The following is a 23,479-nucleotide window of genomic DNA, read 5'->3' as shown; positions in this document are numbered from 1 at the left end:
GATAATTTAATTTAACCCCCACACATATACATACATACATACACACCTGTGCATGCACTCGCACAGTAGAAATGCTGTACCATGAAATGTTTCATGCAACATGTATAGGATATACACATTAAAGCATGGACATCTACGTCACACAAATGTGTACACACACATATACGTATAAAGAAACATACAGTATGCACTCACTCACTCACTCACTCACACACACACATGCAGAAAGGGGATCAAATACTGTTAGCTACATGATTGACAGAATAACACAGTGATTCACTGGATGAACTTACAACGCTGCAGGTAAAAGTACTCAATCATGAATTATTAACAACAATGCCCAGAGAACTTTGGAATCACCGTTTGCAGGTCAAATTAAATGCAGTATAGTCATGAAGCATTTACACAGATCCACTGCCAGTCAGAAAACGGCTAATGATCCACTAAGGGAGTTATTGTATGCAAGTTTTCATACATTTCTACATGAATAAGCAAGCTTATGCCGGTTTGTATATGTGTGTGAGAGCACCGATGGTTGCATTCTGTGTTCTTGTGCTATGCTTGAAGGAAATCGTTTTCCTTTTTAGAATTACAGTGGGGAGGACATTTTTTTGAAAGCAAAGTTATTGCTTCCATACTTCTTCCTCTATCTGAAAAAAAAATCACCATATGAAACGTGGCAAGCGAGGAAAAAAGAAAAGCCACAAAATAGAGACAAGAAGCTTGCAAAAAACATTTTACCCTGCCGCGATGTTTTCACGTTAAAACTAGAACTACTTGGGAAAAAAAGTATAAATTCTTACATTATTAATAGCTGTGAAAGAAGTTCTAAAATATTACCAAAATATATTGTCTGCATGTAGTGGAACATGCTGACCCGTATGTGCTGGCTTCGGTTACGATATCCTGCAAGCGCTGGCATGAAATCCTTCTCTTACTCGACAAACATAACTAAAACTTGCATCACTGCAGCATTGCTTTGTTAGTCAGTAAGTCAATAAGGTTTTATTTCGTTCTGTTTTGAGCTATGGATGCATTTGGTTCCAAGACTGATTACAAATGTGTTCAGTAGCTAATGATAAATTACCAGTAATATATTTTGTTTTTGCTCAAGTAGTTAATCGCTTTGCACAACCATTAAAGCCAGATGTATTATTATGACTAGTAGCAGCAGTAATTACAGCAGTAATATTAGTATCGGAGATGTAGTTTCCTGGATGCTATGAACTGAATACATATGAGCAGTGGGATTTTTTTTGTATCACTTTTACAAATAAAGGCAGCTGACGACCTGTCATAAGAAATTATGTCTTAGCTCTTATAAAAGTCCGGTGCTCCCTCCCATTGAGGAAAATAAAGGTTCCGGCCGTTATTGCCAGTTTTATTGTATTCTCGTCACATGTCATCTACGCCAATCCGAAGGTGACTTTGAAATGAAATTTCCGCTGGCAGAACACATTTATTGAATGTAACAAGCATTTAACCTCTAACCCAAACCCAGCCCTGGGACTGGAAGGTTTTTTACTGGTATAGAATTAGTGTGTGCACTCGTGCCTGGCGCTGACGAACGTTAAAGTGCAAGCATATTACATGTCTGTGATTGTGTACACTTCCGTGTGTCTATATTTCAGTTCAGCCTTTTCTTTTCCCCTCCCACTTCTGAGACAGATACAGACAGTAAATAGATACTAGTAAGGGTGCCACATGGGACCAAACACTAACTTTGATTCCCTTTCTCTGTCAGTCAAAGCGTAGCCTCAGAAAGACCCCACTCCCACATTCCCTACTCACTGTACTACTCTTGTTCGCTGGAGATTATCTACTGCTTTCTTCACTGCAAAAGACAAAATGAGCCGAGAGACATCGCCGCAGCATTGCTCGTGATTGTGAGGATGAGAAAGCAGGTCTCATTGGTATGTGTAGTGGGTCAGTGACAATGACTACCTGATTCATTGTCTACATGAAAAAGGCAGTCGAAGAATCCAAGATGCCTTCGGTAGCTATTCACCCCCACAGCCTGTGTGAGGAAGAATGAGATGGGAGTGAATAACTCAATAAGTCTGAATGGTAAAAGCGAAGAAAGACCAGGAAATGGCCCAGACAGGAAATGTGTGAGAGGAAAAACACAGGAGGAGGAGAGGAGATGGGGAAGAGAAAAAAAAAAGAGAGAACACAAGATGGAAAAAGTAAGAGGAAGCACAACAAAGGCAAAGAAAGGGAGGGCCAGTGAGGGGGTGTGAGCGAGGTGGGAGTTGAGCACAAGAAGGAGATAGAGGGCTTTCATTTGCCCACTGCCAGTTTGCGCCTTTCTGCACAGCGAGTGATAAAAGAGCCAGCCAACAGAGTCCCCTAATCAAGACAAACCTTCACCCCAAGCAGATGGAGTGAGGGAGTGGAGAAAAGGACAGAGAGAGAGAGAGGGAAAGGATGAAGGGGGGAAAAAAGAGAGGAAGTGTTATTTGGTACATATGGGGATAGAGGCAGGATTTATGGAGTGGTTTGTGGTCAGGACATACAGGGAGACGGAGGATTTAGGACTGTGGAGACGCTGCAGGCGAGGTGCTTCTGCTGAAATCTTCAGGCTACTTAAGTGGAGAGAGATGCGGTAGTGTCGCTGTGCGTCTGTTTGCACTGAGTGCTGTTAGGAGATGTTTACGACAGCCTTGGCACACCCCATTAATAATATTGCCACTGAACACGCAGTTCAGTGGCTTGTTTGTATACGTGTGTGTCTGTATGTGTGTGTGTGTGTGTCTGTGTGCATAAATGATCTGCACAAGCTCAGTCAAGCAGGACAGAGCGCGTCTGAAGATCAAAATGAGGCTGGCAGAAGAGTTTGTTGCCGGGGTGAGGCTGTTGTTGGTCGGTGACGTACGGACTCCTTTGTCTGCTTAGTTGTGTGTGTGTGTGTGTGTGTGTGTGTGTGTGTGTGTGTGTGTGTGTGTGTGTGTGTGTGTGTGTGTGTGTGTGTGTGTGTGTGTGTGTGTGTGTGTGTGTGTGTGTGTGTGTGTGTGTGTGTGTGTGTGTGTGTGTGTGAAGAGTTGAATTCCAAAGTAGATAAACTCCCTTAAAAAAATATGCTTTACTGAACTCACTGTAAAAAGTATGTAAAGTTAATATAATCTCCCAATCTTCCTAATTGTGGTTATGTGGTACATTTTTCTGTATTAAGAAATAGTTGGCTGCATATCTTTTGGTTTTAGATTGTTGGTAGGACAAAAGCAATGTGAAGATGTCACCTAGTGCTGGACATCATACCAAATGTATTGAATTACAGATATTATGAATCTCTTACCAACCTAATTTAATCATATTACAATGTTTAATACATGTCTGCTGACAGCTGCTGATGGCTACAACAACAAATCAGCCACATGCTCGCTATCTTTTATGGTTCATGCTGTAATTAAACAGGACAAACGCATCAGAGAGAAGAAGAATTCTTACATTTGTAATTTGAAAATAATCTGTTGATTCATCTTCATATGATATTTGGTTATATCCTCCAACCCTAACACATACAGTACTATATAAAACCGCTCAATCACTGATTTCATCATTATAGTCGAGCAGGAGAACTAGTTTCCCATGCAGCTGCAAAAAAAAACAGGTGACAAAAAAATGCCATGCAAGTACATGGGAACCTACTTTTACAGCGTTTAGCAGCAATTAATGAATGACCAAAGAAATGTTACATATAGACAGTCAAACATTATTAAAAGAAAGAGTCAACAAATATTTGCCAGTGTTTTAAATTATGAAATTATCTTTTAGAACTACAGCACAAATCAATAAAGAAAGTGGTGCTTAGGAGCAAAGATGTCATAAAAAGTAGTCTTACAAATCATTTTAAAGTTCTGAAAGATCATAACTTCTTTGCTTAGTAAAGTGATCTGTGCTTCAAAATAAGGTAGTAAATGTTTTATAGCCTATAAAAAGTGTTTTGGAATAAAACTTGATGTGCTCGGGTGTGTCTGTGAGCGAGAGAGTAGGTGTGTGGAGGATTTCAGCGACAGCTTTGGGACTTGTGATGGATGCAGGTGGATGTCTGGGGGAAAGAATCAAAACAAATGACAAGTGGCTGCCCACTTGTATTTGACTGAGTGCTCTGAAGAAATGCGTATGGCGATAGGCTGATGACAGAAAAATGGTGTCTGTCTGGAGAAGAGGAAAAAAAACAAAAAAAGGCGTACGCAGACAAAGCAATGGACTCGGGAGAGGAGCCGAAAGATAAAGACAAGAATGGAGTGAGGCAGAAATTGAACGAAATTGAAGGGATGATAGAGATAAGGAGTGGACTAACAGAGGAAGAGGCGAGCGGCAATGGTGGGAGAGAAATGACCTCGGGCAGGAACACAGGAGGGATGAGAGGGACAAGAGAGGAAGAAAATGAGGAGAGGAGGTAAAGGAGGGTGAAAGCAAAAGGGAGGGAAGCTTAGACAGTCTTTGTCATGTAGGAAGCGGAGTGTGACAGTTACGTGAACCTTAGCTATTCTCTGTTTCTGCGCAACCCCCGTCAGGCTCACACACCTTGACAGCCAACACACACACACATACACACACACACAAACTCAATCAAAAACAGCTGCCAACTCCGCGACAATCATGCACGCACACACCAAAACGCTGTTGGCATGACTGTGCCCTGCACTGCACTACAGATGGAATGAAACAAACAACCCCAGGAGGTCTCGTGTATTGCAATAAATCTCCAAGAGGGTCTTTTTGATTCTAAGCTGAGGGGTATATTTCTATCATATTGCACCTGCTGGAATGTGAATTAAACAAAGTGAAACAGGCATTTAAGCAACGTTTCTCACAGGCTTTCAAGTTGCAATGATACATGAGGGTGCCACTTTTGAAATTAAAGCAATGAGCAGCGGTGGGGAAAGTACTTAAATCTGTTGCTTAATTAATAATATTATAGTTCTATCCTTTTTATTGGTATAAAAATGTATTTATTTTTGCTGTCTGGTCTCAATTCTCCACATACTGCCGGTGTTTTATCTTTAACAACAGGGAAATAAGGAAGTCCGAGGCAATACCAATCAAGTGATGCTTCAGCAATTTCTTCAAATCAAGCAGAGACTAATATTTAATGTACTATAACAATGATTTGCATTAGCGCATAATTAAAATGTCTTTGAAGCCATTAAATCCCTATCTGGGACAGCGGCAGGTTTATACTCTTAATTGCATTTTATTTCATGTAAACAAACGGTGCAAAGTAATCAATAACTGCAGCTGTCAATTACATGGATGAATGGTATAATATGGTCCTCTGGTATTTGAAAGAAAGCCTCGCAACACTTTGTACTCAAATATTGTGCTTCACCATGCCTGTTATCAATATAAATGTAAACTAAACTACTGTAAAGCTAGTATTAATGAGTTGTATTGTTACACATCCTGTCAGGAAACAGCAGCAACATTCAATAAAAATCAGCAACAACAGAGGAACAAAAAAAAAAAAAAAAAAAGATCCACAAAAGCACTCTAATGTCAGCATGCTATTAAGTTCTCCTGCAAATGTGGTGAAACTGACCTTTATTTGACCTTTGTAGAAAACTGAGTCTTGTATCTGTAACCGGAGGGGATGGTTGTGAAGTGAGCGTGGAGTGGATGCTCTGCGTCATAGACCGCGATAAGTGTTTTGCAACTGACGGCTGTGGTGATGAGGTCGGGGTATATAGGTGAGAGGTAGGAGGTCCGAGTATTCTTTTGAAAATGTGTGGGTGATTTTTATGGAAACTGGAGGCGTGATGACAAAACCGATTCCAAAGCTGGAGACATATGGAGACTTTTAACGCATGCACATTTTTATGTGTTTTTTTTATCCTCAAAGTATGTCATAAAACTGCCAGTAAAAATAGAACATATTTTCTATATCTTTCATATGTTGATGCCTGAACTAGTATGAAGTGTCATAAACCTCTAAACATTATCCAGGCGAGTTTCAGTAGACCCTGACATAAAGCACTAATGGAAATGTAGTCAACGAACAAATTAAAAACTACCAATCACACAGGAAAGATTAAAAAAAAAGTGATTACATGAAAGGGGGTGAATGCGAGAATGGGAGCATTTCTATTGTCTCTCGGCGGCTCTCAACATGGCAGCAGCTGAGCCGGCGGCTCGCCACAAGCAGTGCTAACAGCGCTAACATACAAACTAGAGCTGACAGAGCTGACAGAGCTAACAGTGTTTACCGGAGGGGGAACCGGAGGGTGGGTGCTACGCTTACGCGGCATTATCAGCTGTATGAGCGCAGTGCAGAGTAGCGGATGTGAGCTAAACATGCACTAACATGCACTAAAAAGCATGCATGGCAGAGAAGCTCTGATTACACGCAGAGGGAGAGCAACTTCATTCTTTTCTCAGGTAGACATTACTCCACTAAATCTTTATTAATGCTCTGAATCCCACATAGGGTGACGAACAGGGGGGGTGTCTTGTCCAACCTGATCCAACTACAACCCCGGAGACAAAATGATATCAGCCCAAGAATCTGAAAGATGCTGGGAAATGGGAGTGAGCATCGGGCACGGCAATTTGTCATTTTATCTTTTGAAGTGTTGATAGTGTAGGACAACTCTGATCCAAGTCTCTGATTCCCCACAAGGCTCCGACAGAATACTGGTAGTTTGACAAGGTCTACAGTAAGCGCCGTGATGCTTCACATGCCTCAGATGTTGACATTGATTTCAGAAGTCTATCTCCAGCCCGGCTATGCACCTAATCCATCTTTTCCTTCCCCCGATACCAATTCCAATACCTCAACTCAAGGTACCGATCAGATACCAGTGCTCTCTTTTTAACAGCTTTGAAGATTTCTAAACCTCACTGCATGGAAGCCTCATCTTTTGGACTCATTTTTATAGAAGGTAACATGAGGTCAGGGAACTGAAAGTGACTAAATGGATCTGATAGCGTAAACAATGTTTATAACGACACTGACAGAGACACTGTATTTAATGTGGACCCATCTGGCTAATACCTGATCCACTTAATGCATCCCCTTTGCGGGCCTTGCGAATCATAAAAGACAGCAGGGTGTCCTCTAGTCCCATCCTGGCAGTAAATATTCTGACAATTTTGTTGTGAGGAGCCTCTCAAGCTGTAAGTATTGAAAGTGATAAAGGGAGGAAATAACAGCTCAATACCAGAATTTGATCCACTACAATATGTACTCCTGTGCCACAAGGGAAACCTCCATCAGCTTTAGTGGTTTTGTGCTTTGTTTCCCAACACAAATACTACACCCAGCAAATAGTATTTGCACTGTATATTATGCACTGTACCTGGCAGAAAAAGTGTTGATTCTGATTGCTTCTGAAGCCTGTAAACCCATAAATCTCCTTTTTCCAGAGGGCATCTGCCCTTTGGCTAACCGCACCTGGCTGACTGTGGTTCCTTACGCATATAAACCGAGTTAGTGTCAACTCTCTTCCTCAGGCACGGCTCTCAGATTCTCTTGCATGTGGCATATGTATTTACGCCTGTGTGTGTGTGTGTGTGTGTGTGTGTGTGTCTGTGTCTCCTCTTTTTAGGCTACGGGATAGGCCTGCCCCAGGGCTCTCCTCTAACCCGTAATGTGTCAGAGTTCATGAGTCGCTACAAGTCTGATGGCTTCATGGACATGCTACATGACAAATGGTATAAGGTTGTGCCCTGCGGGAAGCGAGTCTTTGCCGTCACTGAGGTAAGTCAATGGTGAGAGAGGGTTGTTAGTGTATTTTGTACGTGTATGGTGTGTAAAGCAAAGCTTTCTGCCACTGCACTCCTGCGAATGAGTCTCCCTTTGGGACACGGGACAGGATTGCCTGCCAGCTAAGCACACATGCGTCGCCGCGTATACATACGCAAGCGGACAGACATACAAACGCATGAACGCGGGCCTCTTTGCTGACTTTAACCAGAGTTACAGGCACGTACTGTCTGAGTGTCCATACTTATTTGTGTCTTACAGCAGAGAACTCTCAGTTCTCGCCCTCCCTCTCTTTTTAGAGAGCTGGGGATCTCTAGACGGAGCACACTGTCTGTGTCTATATCTCTTGTTTGTGAATAGACAAGCCATTCAACTCCCCTTGGCCGTCCCTTTTAAAACCCACTGCAAAGTTAAATCACACTCCAGCAATAAACAATATTAAACAGTCATTGGTGTCTACAGTGAAATAAAAACCCTTAACTTCAACCTGCATTAGGAAGTTATTACTATTCATCCCATTTGAAGCCCCGAGAGTGGGCCGCTCTCAAACAATGTGGGCGATCTTGCCCTCTGGATTGGGAGCAAAAGGAGGTCAGTGTTGTCGCTGATGGATTTGCCGAGTCAGCATGGGGCTAATTGCCATCGGAGGCAATGCCGAAATGAGCCGGGTGAAGGAAACATAATTAGAGAGTATTGGAAAAGCTCGCCACTGTCTCTTCCACTTCCTCCAGGCCCGTGAAAGCCTCATAAGAGATAGACATTATGTCAAAGGGAATGTGGGCGACACCAAATGGGAACAAACTGCTCTTCAATTAACCATCCTCTCTTTTTACCGTCGCCCCTCTAACTGCTGTTTCTTTCAATTACTCTCAGTTTTGCTTCCCCCTCAGCTCCCAATGCTTTTCATTCCTCCAGATCCTTTTCTTTTCCAAACATGTCTTTTAACGGCGTTGCCCTCTCCTCTTTATTTTCTATTATTGTGTGCTTTCACAGGCAAACCAGATATACAGCAGCAGAATATCAATTGCATGTTCACAAAAAGTGGCCTAAATGGCAATTATGTAAATACGAACCATCAATCCCTGTACATTACATTACATTACAGTCATTTAGCAGACGCTTTTATCCAAAGCGACTTACAATTCAGAGTCTATCACATTTCTACACCGTAGGCACAGCTACGGGAGCAATTTTGGGGTTAAGTGTCTTGCTCAAGGACACATCGACATGCGACTAGCGGAGCCGGAGCTCGAACCGCCGACCCTCTGATTGAAAGACGGCCCTGCTATCCACTTAGCCACAATCGCCCCACAATCGCCCCTGTATTTCCCTCTGTCGGCTTGAGACTTTACTAATCAGTGTCTCTCCCCCAAACCCCTCTCTCTCTTTTCCGCCATCACACTCTCAGACTCTTCAGATGGGGATCCAGCATTTTTCAGGGCTGTTTGTGCTGCTCTGTATGGGGGTGTGTGGAGCCTTGCTGACCTTGGCAGGTGAACACACCTTCTATCACCTGGTCATCCCTTGGCTCCGACGCACGCACACACTGCAGTACTGGCTGCACACCAGCCAGGTGAGTGAAACCGCACTGCAAGGGACACGTGCACATGCTCTCATGTGCTCAAGCGCACAACAGAAAGGATGCACAACAGCAGTCTTCAGGTCACATGAGAGCAGTCATACACACACACACACACACACACACACACACACACACACACACACACTAGCATACTGCTGTTGGTGAGACTTCCTAACCCCCTGGAGTTAACTCTCATCTTGTAGGTAACCTGCGCCCTCTACTGTTGGAAACTAACATTCAAGAACAAGACTCATATTTTACTTAAAACCTCATCATATCATGTTTCGTAGGACAGATTTCAATTTCAAAGTTTTGAAACTTTAAGCTAACTGTTTCGCTAATAAGCCCTTTGTTAATTAACTAATTAGTTTTTTAATTGTGCTTTATAACGTTACCTTAATACTTTAAATTAATGAGTTAATTAAGTTCAAGGTTATTAAACTGTTAACATTTGCAGCGCTTTATTCATTGGTTTTTTTTCTATTGTGAGGCAATTGATTTGTAAATATATTTCACATGTATCTAAATTTAAGATATTAAATATATTTAATATTAAATATGTTTAAATATCTTTTAAATCAACCTTCTTATACAAATTCTTATCTTTTATCACTTTTTACTGCATGCAACATACTTTAAAATATGCTTTATTTAACATGCAATTCAAATGTGTAGTTTTGTAAAGAAAAGGATACAAAGAAAAAGAATAATAAGAGATCTATAGAAGATCTTTTTTGCAATAAAGCTGTTTGACAATTTGTGCCTTTATGACAACGTGCACCACGAGAGACACAAATTGGGGATTTAAAGGTCATATTTAGCTTTTTTACGAAAGTCTAGCCGTTACCAAATGAGGTGCCCGTGGCGATATTTACGAGTGAATAATGGATCTCAAGACTGCTGTTTGTTACAGCCCTCTAAAAGGGCAACCACTCCTGGGCAGCCGTTAGCATTCATCACAACCCAGCTCGGTTATCTGAGAGGATGACATCTGAGTCTAGTCCTTCAGGATAATCCTTACCTAAAGTGAGAGGCTCTCGTTCCCTCCGATATCTTCAGGCGAATATATATCAGGAAGAAAGAATTAAAGCAGAGTCGGCCCTTCTACCTTAAGAGGTTGGTTGGGAGTCTAACCAAAGCACTTGGGTACGTAAATCAAAAAAGGCTTTACTGGTGCCTTAACCTCTCTCAGAGTTTTAAGCATAAAAGAGCTGTCTCTCACTGAATTTACAATCATTTAATTAAATTATTCAGAGCAGCACCACAGCAGGATATGCGAGGAATAACTGTCACTGATGTTCTGTACAACTGGGTGGAATAATGATAATCTCAGAAATTCAAATGCGTCGTCTCTCCCGGCTTATTTGAGAGCTGGAGCTGATGAAGTGATAACACATTTCACATTAATAGTCGGTAGTTCTCTTTTATATTTGTTTCTTTTTCTTCTCTACTTGCAGAAAATTCACAGAGCCCTCCACACCACATATGAGGATGATGGGAAGGAGCTGACCGACCTCGACCAAAAGTAATGAAGTCACTGACTGACTTCATCTACACACTTGATTGTCACCTTCCATTTGAAACACCCAGAATAAGTTATACACAAAGTTGTTTCAAGACTTTTATAGGATCAAATGTCACTTTCCTGTTGCCAGTGCAAAAAAACAAAATCTGCCTTCTGTCAAGAAACTACCTCGAACAATATTAAAAGTCTTAAAGGAACAGTTTGACAGTTTGGGAAACGGATAGCCTGGCTCTGTCCAAAGATAACAAAATCTGCCGACCAGCACCTCTAAGCTCTCCGATTCACACACTATATCTTGTTTGTTTAATCCGTTCTCAGCTGCTGACACCTCAACGTTAACGTACAGACTGTTATCGATCTTCTCATCGAACTCTCTGCAAGACAGCGGATAAGCATATTCCCCAAAATGTCAAACTTTAACTTTAAAACAAGTCGAATTGTATTAGAAACAGGTTGAAACAGCCACTCTTGCAGATTATTTTCACTTTCATAACTTGATAAACAAAGTGACTTTAGATGGATATTTCTTGCCTCCCGTTAGATCTTAAACAGACATGACCTTTTATTTAGTTGTATGTGTAACCCAAACTGAAAAATTCTAATCAAGGCAAAACAAGTGGCATAATCAGCATTCAAAGGTCTTATAATGTAGATATTGAGATTTCCATGTCTTTTTTTTATTATAAAGCAGGTATAGGTGCTATATAAATACCAAAAACTCAATCCACAGAGAAAAACGCACAGCCCATATTCAGACACTCTGCTTTTAATTCAGGCAGACAGTGTGAGCAAAATATTGTGTTTTTAAACAGTAGAGCATGTAAACATGTTCTAGTAGAAACGCAAGTATGAACCAGAAAATAAGCATGATACGTCTTCTTTAAGTCAGATCACACTGCTTAGTCTGCACTTGATAATAAACCGTATATATTTTGTGTTTGTAAAATGTATCCATGTATACTGCTGTACAGTATATCTCACTGGATATATGCCCTTTGCTGTGATCTTCCTCTCTTTCACTAGCCCCTCCTCTTGTATCTCAGAGAACTGCACCCTACACAGGAAGCAGTATCAGCCTCCTCCCCCATCTCCTCCCACATCCCTCCCTGCTTCCACTACAGCTGGAGACACCTGCAACTCCTCACCCTCCCATGAGCCCAAGGAGAAACGTGTGCACTTTGACCTGGAAACCCTCCACAGCTACCGCCTGCGCACACACACCGCCTCGGTGCGCGGCAGGCCCGGCATGGTCGGCCGTCCCGGGCTAGGCCTGGGAGGCTGGGGGCTGGGAAGCCTGGGGCGTTTTACCTCCCCTCCACAGATTAGCCTCCATGCCAACGGGGGACCCGTCTCTTCACTGGCTTCCACAGGCTTGGTGCTGTCTCCCCTGGCGAACCGGGCCGCTCAGACCAGCCTGTGGGAGGGGGAGCTCCAGGACCTGCAGGGGAAGATCGAGACGTTCCGCACCCAGCTGAGAGAGGCTCTGGCCAGGAGAGCAGAGATCCAGAGCAGCCTGGAGAGAGAGAGGTGCGGCCTTGTGCGCAGGGATACCAGTCTGGAGAGGGAAAGGGACAGACAGAGGATACAAACTATTAACACAGACAGAAGTAGCTCCACTCAGCCCAAACTCCCTGAGCGAGACAGGACCAGCCAGCTGCAAACCCTGAACAATCAACAAACAGGGAGGGAAAACCAATCAGGCGGTCCCTGGACTCTGGAGCACGGGAGAAGCAGCCAATTAAACACAGTTAACAGTTTGGACAGAGGGAGAGCTAACCAGTTACGCTCTGTAAACACTTTGACGGGAGAAAGGACTGTCCATTCGCGCACTTCCACCAGTTTGGAGCGAAGTCGAGTCAACCAACCAGGAGCTGGAAACATACCTGTCCAATCACGGAACACTTCTAGCCTGGACAGACAGATGACTAACCTATCACGCACTCTGAACACTCCTGAGAGGACAGAAGCCAGCCAATCAAGTGTAAGCAGCGAGACTTGATGCGTAGGCTTGTGGAAAGAGTAGTGCAGTTGGTACTTGCATAGCCGTGGGAAGATGGCTTTGTTGGAATGGGTGAAGTTTAAGGGACACCTGCTGGAAAATGACAGTATATGTTAACTCACACCATTACTTACCACAACCTAATCATTTTCACACTCGCTTAAAATTCCAACTAAAAAACTTTAACTGCAAATAAAGAACTTGTAAAATGTCTACATTATCCATGAAAACCATTAATAAGCAATGTAATCTTGTGGAATGAAAGCCAATATGATTTCAGCAAAAACTCAGTATATTTTCAGAAAAAAACAAATCAGAAAAATCTGGGAATAGCCATGACGATATGGGTAATCTGGCAATGCTAAAAATCCCAGTGGTCAATCAAATGGTTGTGTTTATTGAGGAGACCAGTGGTTTCCATTAGGAACCATGAACCACAGCTGTTTGACAAACAGAAGCCCATCAGCTGAATATTGATATATGGCCTGTTTCACTGACTAAAGAGGCCTACAAGCACATTGAGAAGAGAGCACAGGGAAATCTTAAGTTAGCCCAATGTGGAAAAAACACCGAACTAAACTATTTGAAAATACACTTGGAACATCTGTGTTAACAGAGTGCCAGGAGCAGGAGAGAAAGATGCAGAAAATCTATATATTTTGAGTAATAATTGCCCAAAAATGTGAATGATAAAGGAAGAAAACTGTGAAGAAATAGTGGTACAGCCCTAAATCATGTCCATAAAGATCCCATGAAATAAAAAAAACAAGCGTTTTGTGTGTTGACACCTTGTATCCTTGTGTGTATTGTCCCCGCCATCAACACTACAACACTAATACTGCTATGTGAAAAACACATTTTTGGATATTTTTATAGCAAAACCCAGCCCTCGTAAAATGTGTCAAAACTAAAAAGGTGCGCGCTCTTCCCAAACAGATGCTTTGAGATGGTAATTACCCCGGTGTTTTGATGGTTCCTGCATAAAATCACCATGTTGTGGCAGAAAAATACACATAAACGGAAAACATTTACCCAAATACACACCTCCAGCCCATTTCATGGCAGCTAGGTTTAGTTAACTCAAAGTACCATTCCACTTCAATTGTTTTGTCCTCGTTGTTACCTATTATGAGCAAGTCGCAATCTGCATTCCATAAAGGGCGACTCCTGTATTACACATAATGTTAAATGCTCATGGGGGGTGTAACTCAGCCTGTGAAAGCAATAGTCTAATGTCTTCTGTAGCTCTGACAAGAGCTTCAAGTCTGAGAGAATAATACCTGGTGACGAATAATCATTTGGAGACAGCGAAGGACTTAAACGTAGAGGTGGGGGACCCTCCTCCACACCAAGTCTAATAAAAAGATTCTATGGGGGAATGTAGGATCCAGTATTTTTTAAGTTAGAGACAAAACATCAGGACTCCTGCAACTTTATGGAAGTGGAAATCAAGTGGAGACCCTTTCCTTTGTAGTATGTTTTTTTTTGGGGGGGTTGGAAAACAAAGCGGACCCATCCCATTACTTGCAGGACTACTTTAACATTTCATGTGTTCATCTCCAGCTGCAGCAACGTGGGTCAGAGTTGTGTTATTTGGCTTAAGTGCTGTAGTTGATGTCTAGGTGGCATATTTTCAAAGATGGAGCTCTCCTTCAGACTGTTAGAAATAACAATCCAACATTGTGTTTCTATGGAGCCATGAAAAATTACAATCTCAAAGTAATTTCCCCGAACCATCAATTATCAACTCAAACAGCTCAGAACAGTTGCACACATCTGTTTGGATTGTGGCTCCAGCCAGTGAACAAGTGCCGTCAATTTGCAATGAATTTGTTCACCATATCATTACTGAAGGAACTTATCTGGCAACGATTTTGCGCTCAGTGAGTGTGATGTGCATGAATTCACACTGATTACATTGTACTAGCTCCCTGCAGATGTGAGTGAACTCCTATAAGTGAGAACTCTGTTTTTGCTTTTTATCATTATTAAACATTAAAATAGATGTACTCTTTTACACTGTTTCCACTCAGATAAAGCCTTTTTTTTTTTTTACTTTCTAATAAAACAAAGTGAAGTAAGTTTCATGCTCCATGTCAATGATGAAGAGAGAAGGCTCTTCAGAGGATGAATATATTGGGACTCTTGTGCAGTTATTCAGTCAGCCACCAGAGGGCGCTGCATCCCCGCTTCCCGCGGCTATGGACAGTGGAGAGTTTATGGATGGAGGTTTTATTCCAACAAAACAACTTAAATCAATATGACAGATGGAAGCTGCATTTGATGTTGTTGTTCTCATGCAATAGCAGAGGACCTGGGGAAATAAGGCCTTTATGAAATCACTCCAGCACTATACACTGCAATGTCACCGAGTAGTATTGGAATACTCAAACTTGTGTGAGAACGCTTTGAACAGGTGTTGGGGATTTCACAGGTCGGAGACACTGATGTTACTGAAACAGAACTTTAGGCTTCTATGATGGCACTGATGTACATTTAAACGTTTCAAACGTTGCTGTGGTGTGAAGTGGTTGTGTTCACATGCCATGGTGTTTATGAGAGAAAAAAATATATATTTTAGGTCTTTAACGAGAAAGAGCTTGTGGTATTGGATATTTAAACAAATACTTTTAAATTTACCCCTTATATAAAAAAAAGTGTATAAGCATATTATTGAATTTTATCATAATGATCATTCTCATGTTTTGAAATAAACATTTATATACTTATTTACTTGCATTATCTCGTATTTTCAGTGTGAACTGCTGTAAGTGAACACAATGAGCACATCGTCCAAATCACTTTCAAAGCAATTTGAAATCTATTAATCCACCAATTTAATTGCATATGTGTGAACATTTAATCAAATGTTTTAATTATTTTCTGCAGGTTCATCCAAAATTGTCAAGGCCACTTCATGTGAGTACAAAAACACAAATTTCCCACAAATGACCCTGGTATTAAAGTCAAAAGTGCCAATTTAAAACATACTACGCACGTATTGAACTGCAGCTTTGCTAAATGTGCAAGCTCAAATCTGTTTCAACCTCTTAATTCACAAAGAGTGTAGAACAGAGCATCTGCCCCCAACACTAGTGTTTGTACTGGATGAGCTTTAATTGGTTTTGAGTTACAGGTGTGAGAAGGGCAATCAGCTTTTTAAAGCAACATGATGCTGTTTGCTGACCAAAAAGATTTAAAAGAAATAATAATAATTAAACAGCTAAAAAAAGACACGTAGATATAGTAACCTGAGATAAATATACAACAATACATGAATCATATTATGTTACATTTTTTTCTATATCTGGTATTATGACGGTGTCCATATTGAACATATGTAGTTTAGATTTTAAATGGACTTTGGATATGCCTCCCCTACACCTGTTACTGATCCAGTATAAAATGTGAAAGTGTGCTCCTCCTCTGTTTAGCGCTTGTGAGGATCAGAGTGGGCTGATAGATCTGCATAATTTGGGCACAGCCATTGTATGTGGAGTATTGCACACCACTTGGGTCTCCAGCAGAAAAACTAGTACTGAATGACCAGTGTGTTGCCGAGTTGTTGTTTAAAAGCTCTGTATAATGCAGCTTCTAAAGGGGAGATCCTCTGCTCCACGCTGATGCTTTAGCGTGATTAGCATCACATCTGGTGATGAAAATGACGGGTTGTAGCCGCTCTAAAGCTGAGTTTACTTTAAAGACCTGCAACGATCTCATGCAATTTCAGGTTAAAAAAGAAATAAAGATGAGAACATTTTGACAAAAATAGGACTATGCAATCAGATAGTGATATTGCACAGATACTGTCACTTATTGAAATCCATCTTACAAAGATCTTCGTTACACAAGTCAAAGTAACATGTGGGATTGCAGCACAACAAAGAGAGGTGGGGAATAACGGTTGCTGTTGCCTCATTGTGGCACAAGCCCAGAGACTTCTCTAAGCAACGCCTTTGTTCCCGAGGCCACTTAGGAGGAGCTGTGAGCACTGCTCCACCTGAGGGTATAATGGTATTGTTTAACTTGTCGTGTAATGACAGCTTTCAACCGCACAGAGGCACTTGAACCTGCATTCATGTGCCTATAGGGGATAGGCACATGAATGCAGCGTGTGGAGTGGAGATACCTGCAGAGAATCACGTTATGGATATTTTACTGAGAGAGTGACGGTGTGAGAGTGTGCTCATTTTACAATCATTTTATCAAAAAGATAGTGAGTCGTGTGTGTGTGTGTGTGTGTGTCTGTCTGTCTGCGCCCCTCATACATTTGCTAGTCAGTCACACTTCAGTTACCCCATGTAGCGGTGTCCTAGATAACATGGCAGAGCAAATCATTGTTACACATTGCATCTGTATTGATCTATAGTCTTGTCTTTCATATTACAGTGGAATGTTTTCTTTACCACATAATAACATTAATACTCTTTTAAAAGACTAGTTAACTGTCTAACACTGAAAACTGAGTGCTTATGTGAAACGTGACACTTGGTGAAGCAAATGAAGAATAGAAATAGACACCGCAAAATATGATTCTTCAGAGCAGGTGAGAGCTAACAGCCTGTGGGATGTTTGAAGAGGATGAGAGAGAGAGGTGTGTAGCATGCTGATGATTTAGTGCCGGTGAATCGACCGGACTGTATAAAGTGAAGATAATCACACGGTGATAAAGCCAATCAATCACATGTTCTCTGCACTCGCACAAAGTTCGATTCTCCTTGTTGTAATAAAATAAACAATGGGCTCTTTGTCAGGTGACGGGGATGCACTGAATGGGTTGTTAAAAAAAAAATAAATAAAAATCAATCAGAATCCAATCACAGAACTGTGTGGGCTCTCATAGATGGATGGATGGATGGATGGGTCGACATGCAGCTGCTTTTAATGCAATACATATGTGGAGTGTGTGCCTTACACTGCCTCCGCCTGGAGATCTGTATTTACTATGTGTGCATGGATGTAGTAGGTGTGTCCCTTGGCGAATGCCTACCAATGCACACATGCACATGTGCTGCATGTGTGGGCGTCTGCATGTGGTTCGCACACATCTGAATGGAGATGGTTGGCAATTTGCTCAGACTAAGTAATTGGGTCACAATTGTGAAAAGCAATCAAGAAGAATCTTAATCAAACTCAAAAATCCCCAATGTACATCTCTCCGGCAATTCCCTTGAACTGGGGTTTATAGCGAAGAGTGCTGATAATACACTAATTCTATATTTCATTAAATCCAATTGTGGCAATTCCTGCATCTCAGAGGTACTGTTCCTGTGACCAAATCCACCATGTTGAGAGGAGTGTGGGTAGTCTGTAGGAAGCAGGCAAGAGTGCTCGTCCACCTCCACCTCACATGGCTCTCTCCCTCCCTCTCTGTAATGCTTTGTCTAGTAGGTAAATAGGAGCCATGCCCTGTGAGTGATGAGTTCATTAGCTCCTGCCAGCTGTGACCATCCCTTGGGTAATATTGGTGGGGTGTGTGCCTGATGTTGTCAGTGTGTGGGGGGGGCTCTGGGATTGAGGAAGGGGGAACATGGGGAGGGAGTCAGAGACTGAGGGAGTACCCCATGAGAACCAGAGAAACTCCCTGGCAACCAGAGACGGGATCAACACTAAATGGGGCACCCCAACCCTCCCCCCACACACCTCAATTCATCTAGCACCGAGCAGCAACACAGAGCCAAATCACAGAGATTGAGAGAAAGGGGGAGTGGGTGCTCCTGTGTGCCAATATATGAATGAGTGTAAAACCATCGGAGGCTGGTCAGCAGGCGGCTTCCTCCTGCTCTGCACCCTCTCAAATGAGTCAGCGCAGCTATTAACGTGGCAGTGTCCCAGAATGTGTCACACCACCCGGTTATAACAATGAGAGAGAGAGAGAGAGAGAGAGAGAGAGAGAGAGAGAGAGAGAGAGAGAGAGAGAGAGAGAGAGAGAGAGAGAGAGAGAGAGAGAGAGAGAGAGAGAGAGAGAGAGAGAGAGAGAGAGAGAGAGAGAGAGAGAGACGTGGGTGCTAAATTGATGTTTAAATTCAGTTTAAAGCCCCATTAAGAATTGATAACTGTGGGAGCAAAATATGTAGACCTCTATACAGGTAACGTATTCAGCGACGCACAGCCGACTCTCTGATGTTAATTTTCGCAATGTCGTGTGTGTGTGTGTGTGTGTATGAACGCGATGCTCGGTGTGATAGCGGGGGCTTTTAACTGGCCAGGAGCTCCTCGCCTGAATCCAAATGCACCACAGTGGTCAGACGCGTGCCACACCCTTCTGGAGTAAACAAAGGGCAGGGACATGTGAGCTTTATCATCCCAGGGAAGATACAGAAGTTGAGGGTTAAACAAACCAATCTGATGGTGAGAAAGAAGCACGGGGCGTATCTGATGGCGAGCCTAATATTATAATTACAATGAAAATTGGCTGCTGCTTATAGATGAGAGGTTAGCATCGAAAGACCCCCCCCCCCCCCCCCCCTGCTTTTACGCACACATGCGCAGGCTGCTTTTACTCGACACACACACACACATTCCCAAATCTACCCCTTTGTCTTGGTCGCCTCTCGGCCGTAGCCCCGGCACAGGAATTCAGCAGGGGAAAGGAGGAGAGAAGTGTGTATGTATGGACCAGACTGTCTCCTCCCCCCACCATAAACGCGCACACACACCACCACACTCTCTCCTCCCCCTGTACCCCCCCCCCCCCCCCTCCTCCACACCCCTGCTCGCCTCCCATGCCTCTTTGTGTGTATGTGTGTGTATGTGTCCGCTGTGTAGCTGACTGCGTACCCGAAAACCGTGTGACGGATGCCTTGCATAGAAAATAAGCTTATTTTGGGGGGTACATTTCAAATTTATCCCTGTTATATATTCTTTGGAAAAATACGAAAAACTTGCAGATGGAAAGTGAAGGGGAGAAACCGGGCGGACGCACGTGAGTCTCTCACTTATCCACTGCCAGGAAATAGAAAGGAAGAAACGCGTTTCCAGCAAGTGCCGCAAATTGGACTTTCCACCATCAGCAACCCTCCTCTCTCTCTCTCTCTCTCTCTCTCTCTCTCTCTCTCTCTCTCTCTCTCCTCTCTCTCGCGCCATCCCCGCTCCTCCTCCGTAGGTCTCCCCACTTACTCCCATCCAGCCTCATTCTCCCAGTCTCCGTAAGGGATCCCTCACACCGGAGCGCTCCCTGAATATTGCTTGTGGGGGGGGGGGGATTTGGATTTCGGGGTGTCTTGAGAGACTATGGAGATGGATTAAAGGGACGGTGCACCGCAAAACTGGAGCAGCACGCGCGAGCACGCCGGGGGGGAAGGGGGCGACGGGACTCGGTGAATTCACGGAGCCCCCGGGACAGAGGTGAGTGTCTCAGGCTGTCCGATAGCGTGGCTCTCTTCCCCCGCATGCACCCCCCTCCAAGCAACCTCATCGCTCCTCCTGGCGAGCGGGGGGCAGCACAGGGGGGGGGGGGGGGGGGGGGGGCAGCACATGGTTTTCACGTTCATAATTGATGATCTCACGCAATCTGCTGATTTTCTGCTTGTGTTGGAGTAACAGCTATGTTATCTATAGCCCTCGCGGCATTGTGTTCCTTTCTCGCGGCTCCTTTTGTAGCAAATTTAAACTATAACCCAGAGGGGGGAGAAAAACAGCTATTCAAACCAAATGCATGTACAAACATGCTTCCCCCTCCACGAAATATGCAACCATCCGGACCATTTTAAATAAATTATTGAATTTATATTAAATGATTGGAATCAGCTTAAAAGTAATGGTTGTATGTAGAGGTAGGTGAGCTAAGTTGTGTGGACCCTCCTCCACGTCTCTTTGAGCATATGGCCCTTTATGTGCCTCTGGCTGTGAGGGGCCCTGCAGTGGACATCGTGGCTTCGCAGCTAGCACTGCAACTTTCTTGATGGATGAGTACGAGGTGAATGGGAAATGCATAAACTGTACTTGTTACACTTTATGTTCATGAATTCATTTTCAAGTTCATGTATGTCAGCCATAAGATCGGAGACTTTACGCTGTGCAGATGTTAATGTTTAGTCAATGGCCATGGATCCATGTCATGCATACTGTGCCATACTATGCTATATACTGTATGGTAATATCATAACAGGAATCTTTTCTTATACCTTTGTGGAATCAACCAAAACATATTTTTATTGCAAATAATTGGGTGTTTTTTTGTTCTAATTTGCCAAAATTAAATTTCATTATAATCTTGTAAATAAGACTTTTCCTTGTATGATCAAATAAAAACTATGGTTTTCTTAAAGCAATAACAAAAAAACATACATTCTTAAGAACACGCTCACTAGTACCACCATCACACGCAAAGATTTTCCTTGTTCATCAAAAGACATAATCAGCAGAATAAATGGATGTGATCGGCATGTTTTCCCCTCTCCTTTACATGTTTTTACAGCCCCTTTAAGTTCAGACTCTCTACTCTATCGTTCCATGCTAAGGCTGCAACTCATAGTTATTTTATATTGAATGATGTGCCAAAGATCTCTTTCTTGATTAATCGACTATTTAGTTGTTTTAGAAATATCATGAAATAACCCAAATATGTCAAGTTTACTATCACATAAGACAAAGAAAAGCAACAGTCACATCTGCGAACCTAAAACTAGGTCATGTTTGGCATTTTCTTGCTTAAAAAATGACTTAAATAGTTATGAAGAGAGCTGCAGATTCATTTGCTGCCTACAAATTGATTATCTGATAGTTTTTGCTCAACGTCATTCAGTGCTGTTCAAATGTTTTATAATGCTACTCAATAATAATACTCCACTAAAGTATATTTATATATGCTGTAGTATATAGATGGGCAAAACTAATTTAGGAAACACCAAAATAAATGAGCAGAGAAACCTAAGAAAGGTAGATGCTTCCCAGCAGGGCATGATGGGAGATCACTGAATGGTTTGTTGTGTATTAACGTGAAGTAAAGCAAATAATATGGCCTTCGTGGTCACCAGATCTCAACTCAGCTAAACAACTATGGGAAATGTTGGACTGGCATGTTCGACAGCATGTCTCCACCACCATCATAAAAACATCGAATTAGAGATCCATTTTTTTTGGAAGAATGACGTTAATTAATCCCTCCAGTAGACTTCCAGGCACTTGGAGAATCTATATCAAGTAGTGCTGAAGCTTTAACACCTTACTGAGACACTTGATATTAGGTTTTCTTTCAATTTGTCACCTGTAGCGTACTTATATACGCATATATTAAACTACATATCTCCATATTCTATCGTCAGTGACGCTACTCAACAGCACTAGCCTGACGTACAAAAAAAAACCTGCATTGCACTGTACTGTGATATACCATAACACAGTCCCAGTCTAGCTCTAACACCTCCACCCCCACTCCTGTGTTGGTGGTCACTGAGTCTTGTATCTTCCTTTCTGTCTGACAGAGTGACAGACTGTTTCTGTCCACCGCAGGCTATACAACCCACTTCATTCACACACACACGCAGAAGTGATGTGCGTTGCTAGGACTATACACCCATGCAAACACTGCTGTGATGTTTGCAAGCACACAGCACATACATTTTGCAGTCACACACACACACACACACACACACATGTAGTGCCCCAGAGGACAAATGCTGGTGTGATAGATAAAAAGGCCTCCTTCTTCAGTAAAGAGGCTCATTTCGTGTGTATGTGTGTGTGTTGGAGTGAGGTTTAAGTGCTGACTGGAGTAGGTCACTGAGACCAAGCGGCTGGGAGAGTGAGACCCAGGATCGTGCGTCTTCCTAAGCTGCTTTCAGCTACACTGGAATCCATCCATCCCTCTCTCTGATCCCCCCCCCCCCACCACCACCACCAACCCCTCTACCCCCACCAACACTACCAGACATACACAAACTGGAGCCACACTCTTCTGCTTTCATCATTCTTCTATTTAATGTCTTTGATCTCCGCTTATCTTGTACCCAGTTCTCTCCTATTCTCCTTTCCTCTCCTCTCCTTTCCTCTCCTCTTCATTTCTAGCAGTCATGGAAATTAGACTGGAGAAGTCTTTGATTCTCTGTGCCTTTCAGCGCCTCAGGGTCAAGCCCTCTTATCTCGGAGAGAGACAGAAATGGAGAGAGGATGGATGGAGAGGAAGAGAAGGGGGAGCGGTAGAGGTAGCGAGAGAGGTGTTAAGACAGAAGGACAGGTGGCAAGAGAAAGTGTAGAAAAGGCGAAGAAGCAGAGATAGGAATTCGTCAATAGATACAATAGAGAAAGTGCCAGTGAGAGAGAAATAAGCAAAGCTAAGCAAACACAGAGCAAGCGACAATTAAATGGAGAGACTGTAGATGAAAGGGGTAGAGATGCCTAGACAGCTTTCAGCCAATACGACTTTCTTCTCAGGTAGTATTTTTGGATCGAAGCCTCAGATCAGCTGATTTTCTGCTCATATTCAATCTGCCGGAAATTTGACAATTTGTGTGCCAGAAAAAAAGGGAAATTGCAAGTAGAAAATGTAATTTACACAATAATGGGAGACCAAAACTCTCCAGAAAATCATTCTTAACAGTGTAATTCATTTTTAGTTTGCTCAGCAGGTCGGTGACACAATGTGCAGCAGGTTTCAGTGCGTGTTTTAGAGAGTGACACACACCTGGGGCTTTTGGGAAAAAGCAGATTCCCACATTCATCATA

The 23,479-nt window shown here is 42.6% G+C and overlaps 1 protein-coding gene across 1 annotated transcript in view; it reads left to right on the top strand.

Annotated features, from left to right (window-relative positions):
* LOC142968507 (glutamate receptor ionotropic, NMDA 3B-like) overlaps window positions 1-13,601 on the top strand; it is a 64,081-nt gene extending 50,480 nt beyond the window's left edge. Inside the window, exons 9-12 of the mRNA XM_076108395.1 lie at window positions 7,551-7,702; window positions 9,117-9,281; window positions 10,748-10,815; window positions 11,839-13,601. Of these exons, the coding sequence (XP_075964510.1) occupies window positions 7,551-7,702; window positions 9,117-9,281; window positions 10,748-10,815; window positions 11,839-12,814 (1,361 nt within the window). The 3' untranslated portion in view covers window positions 12,815-13,601. The remainder of the gene's footprint in view (window positions 1-7,550; window positions 7,703-9,116; window positions 9,282-10,747; window positions 10,816-11,838) is intronic.
* Window positions 13,602-23,479: the final 9,878 nt, after the last annotated feature.

This window comes from Anarhichas minor, unplaced genomic scaffold (assembly GCF_050575085.1).
Source record: "Anarhichas minor isolate MPS153535 unplaced genomic scaffold, ASM5057508v1 ptg000040l, whole genome shotgun sequence".
Classification (NCBI taxonomy): Eukaryota; Metazoa; Chordata; class Actinopteri; order Perciformes; family Anarhichadidae; genus Anarhichas; species Anarhichas minor.
Note: the sequence above shows the minus strand (reverse complement) of the source record. Positions and strands in the feature narration are given on the sequence as shown.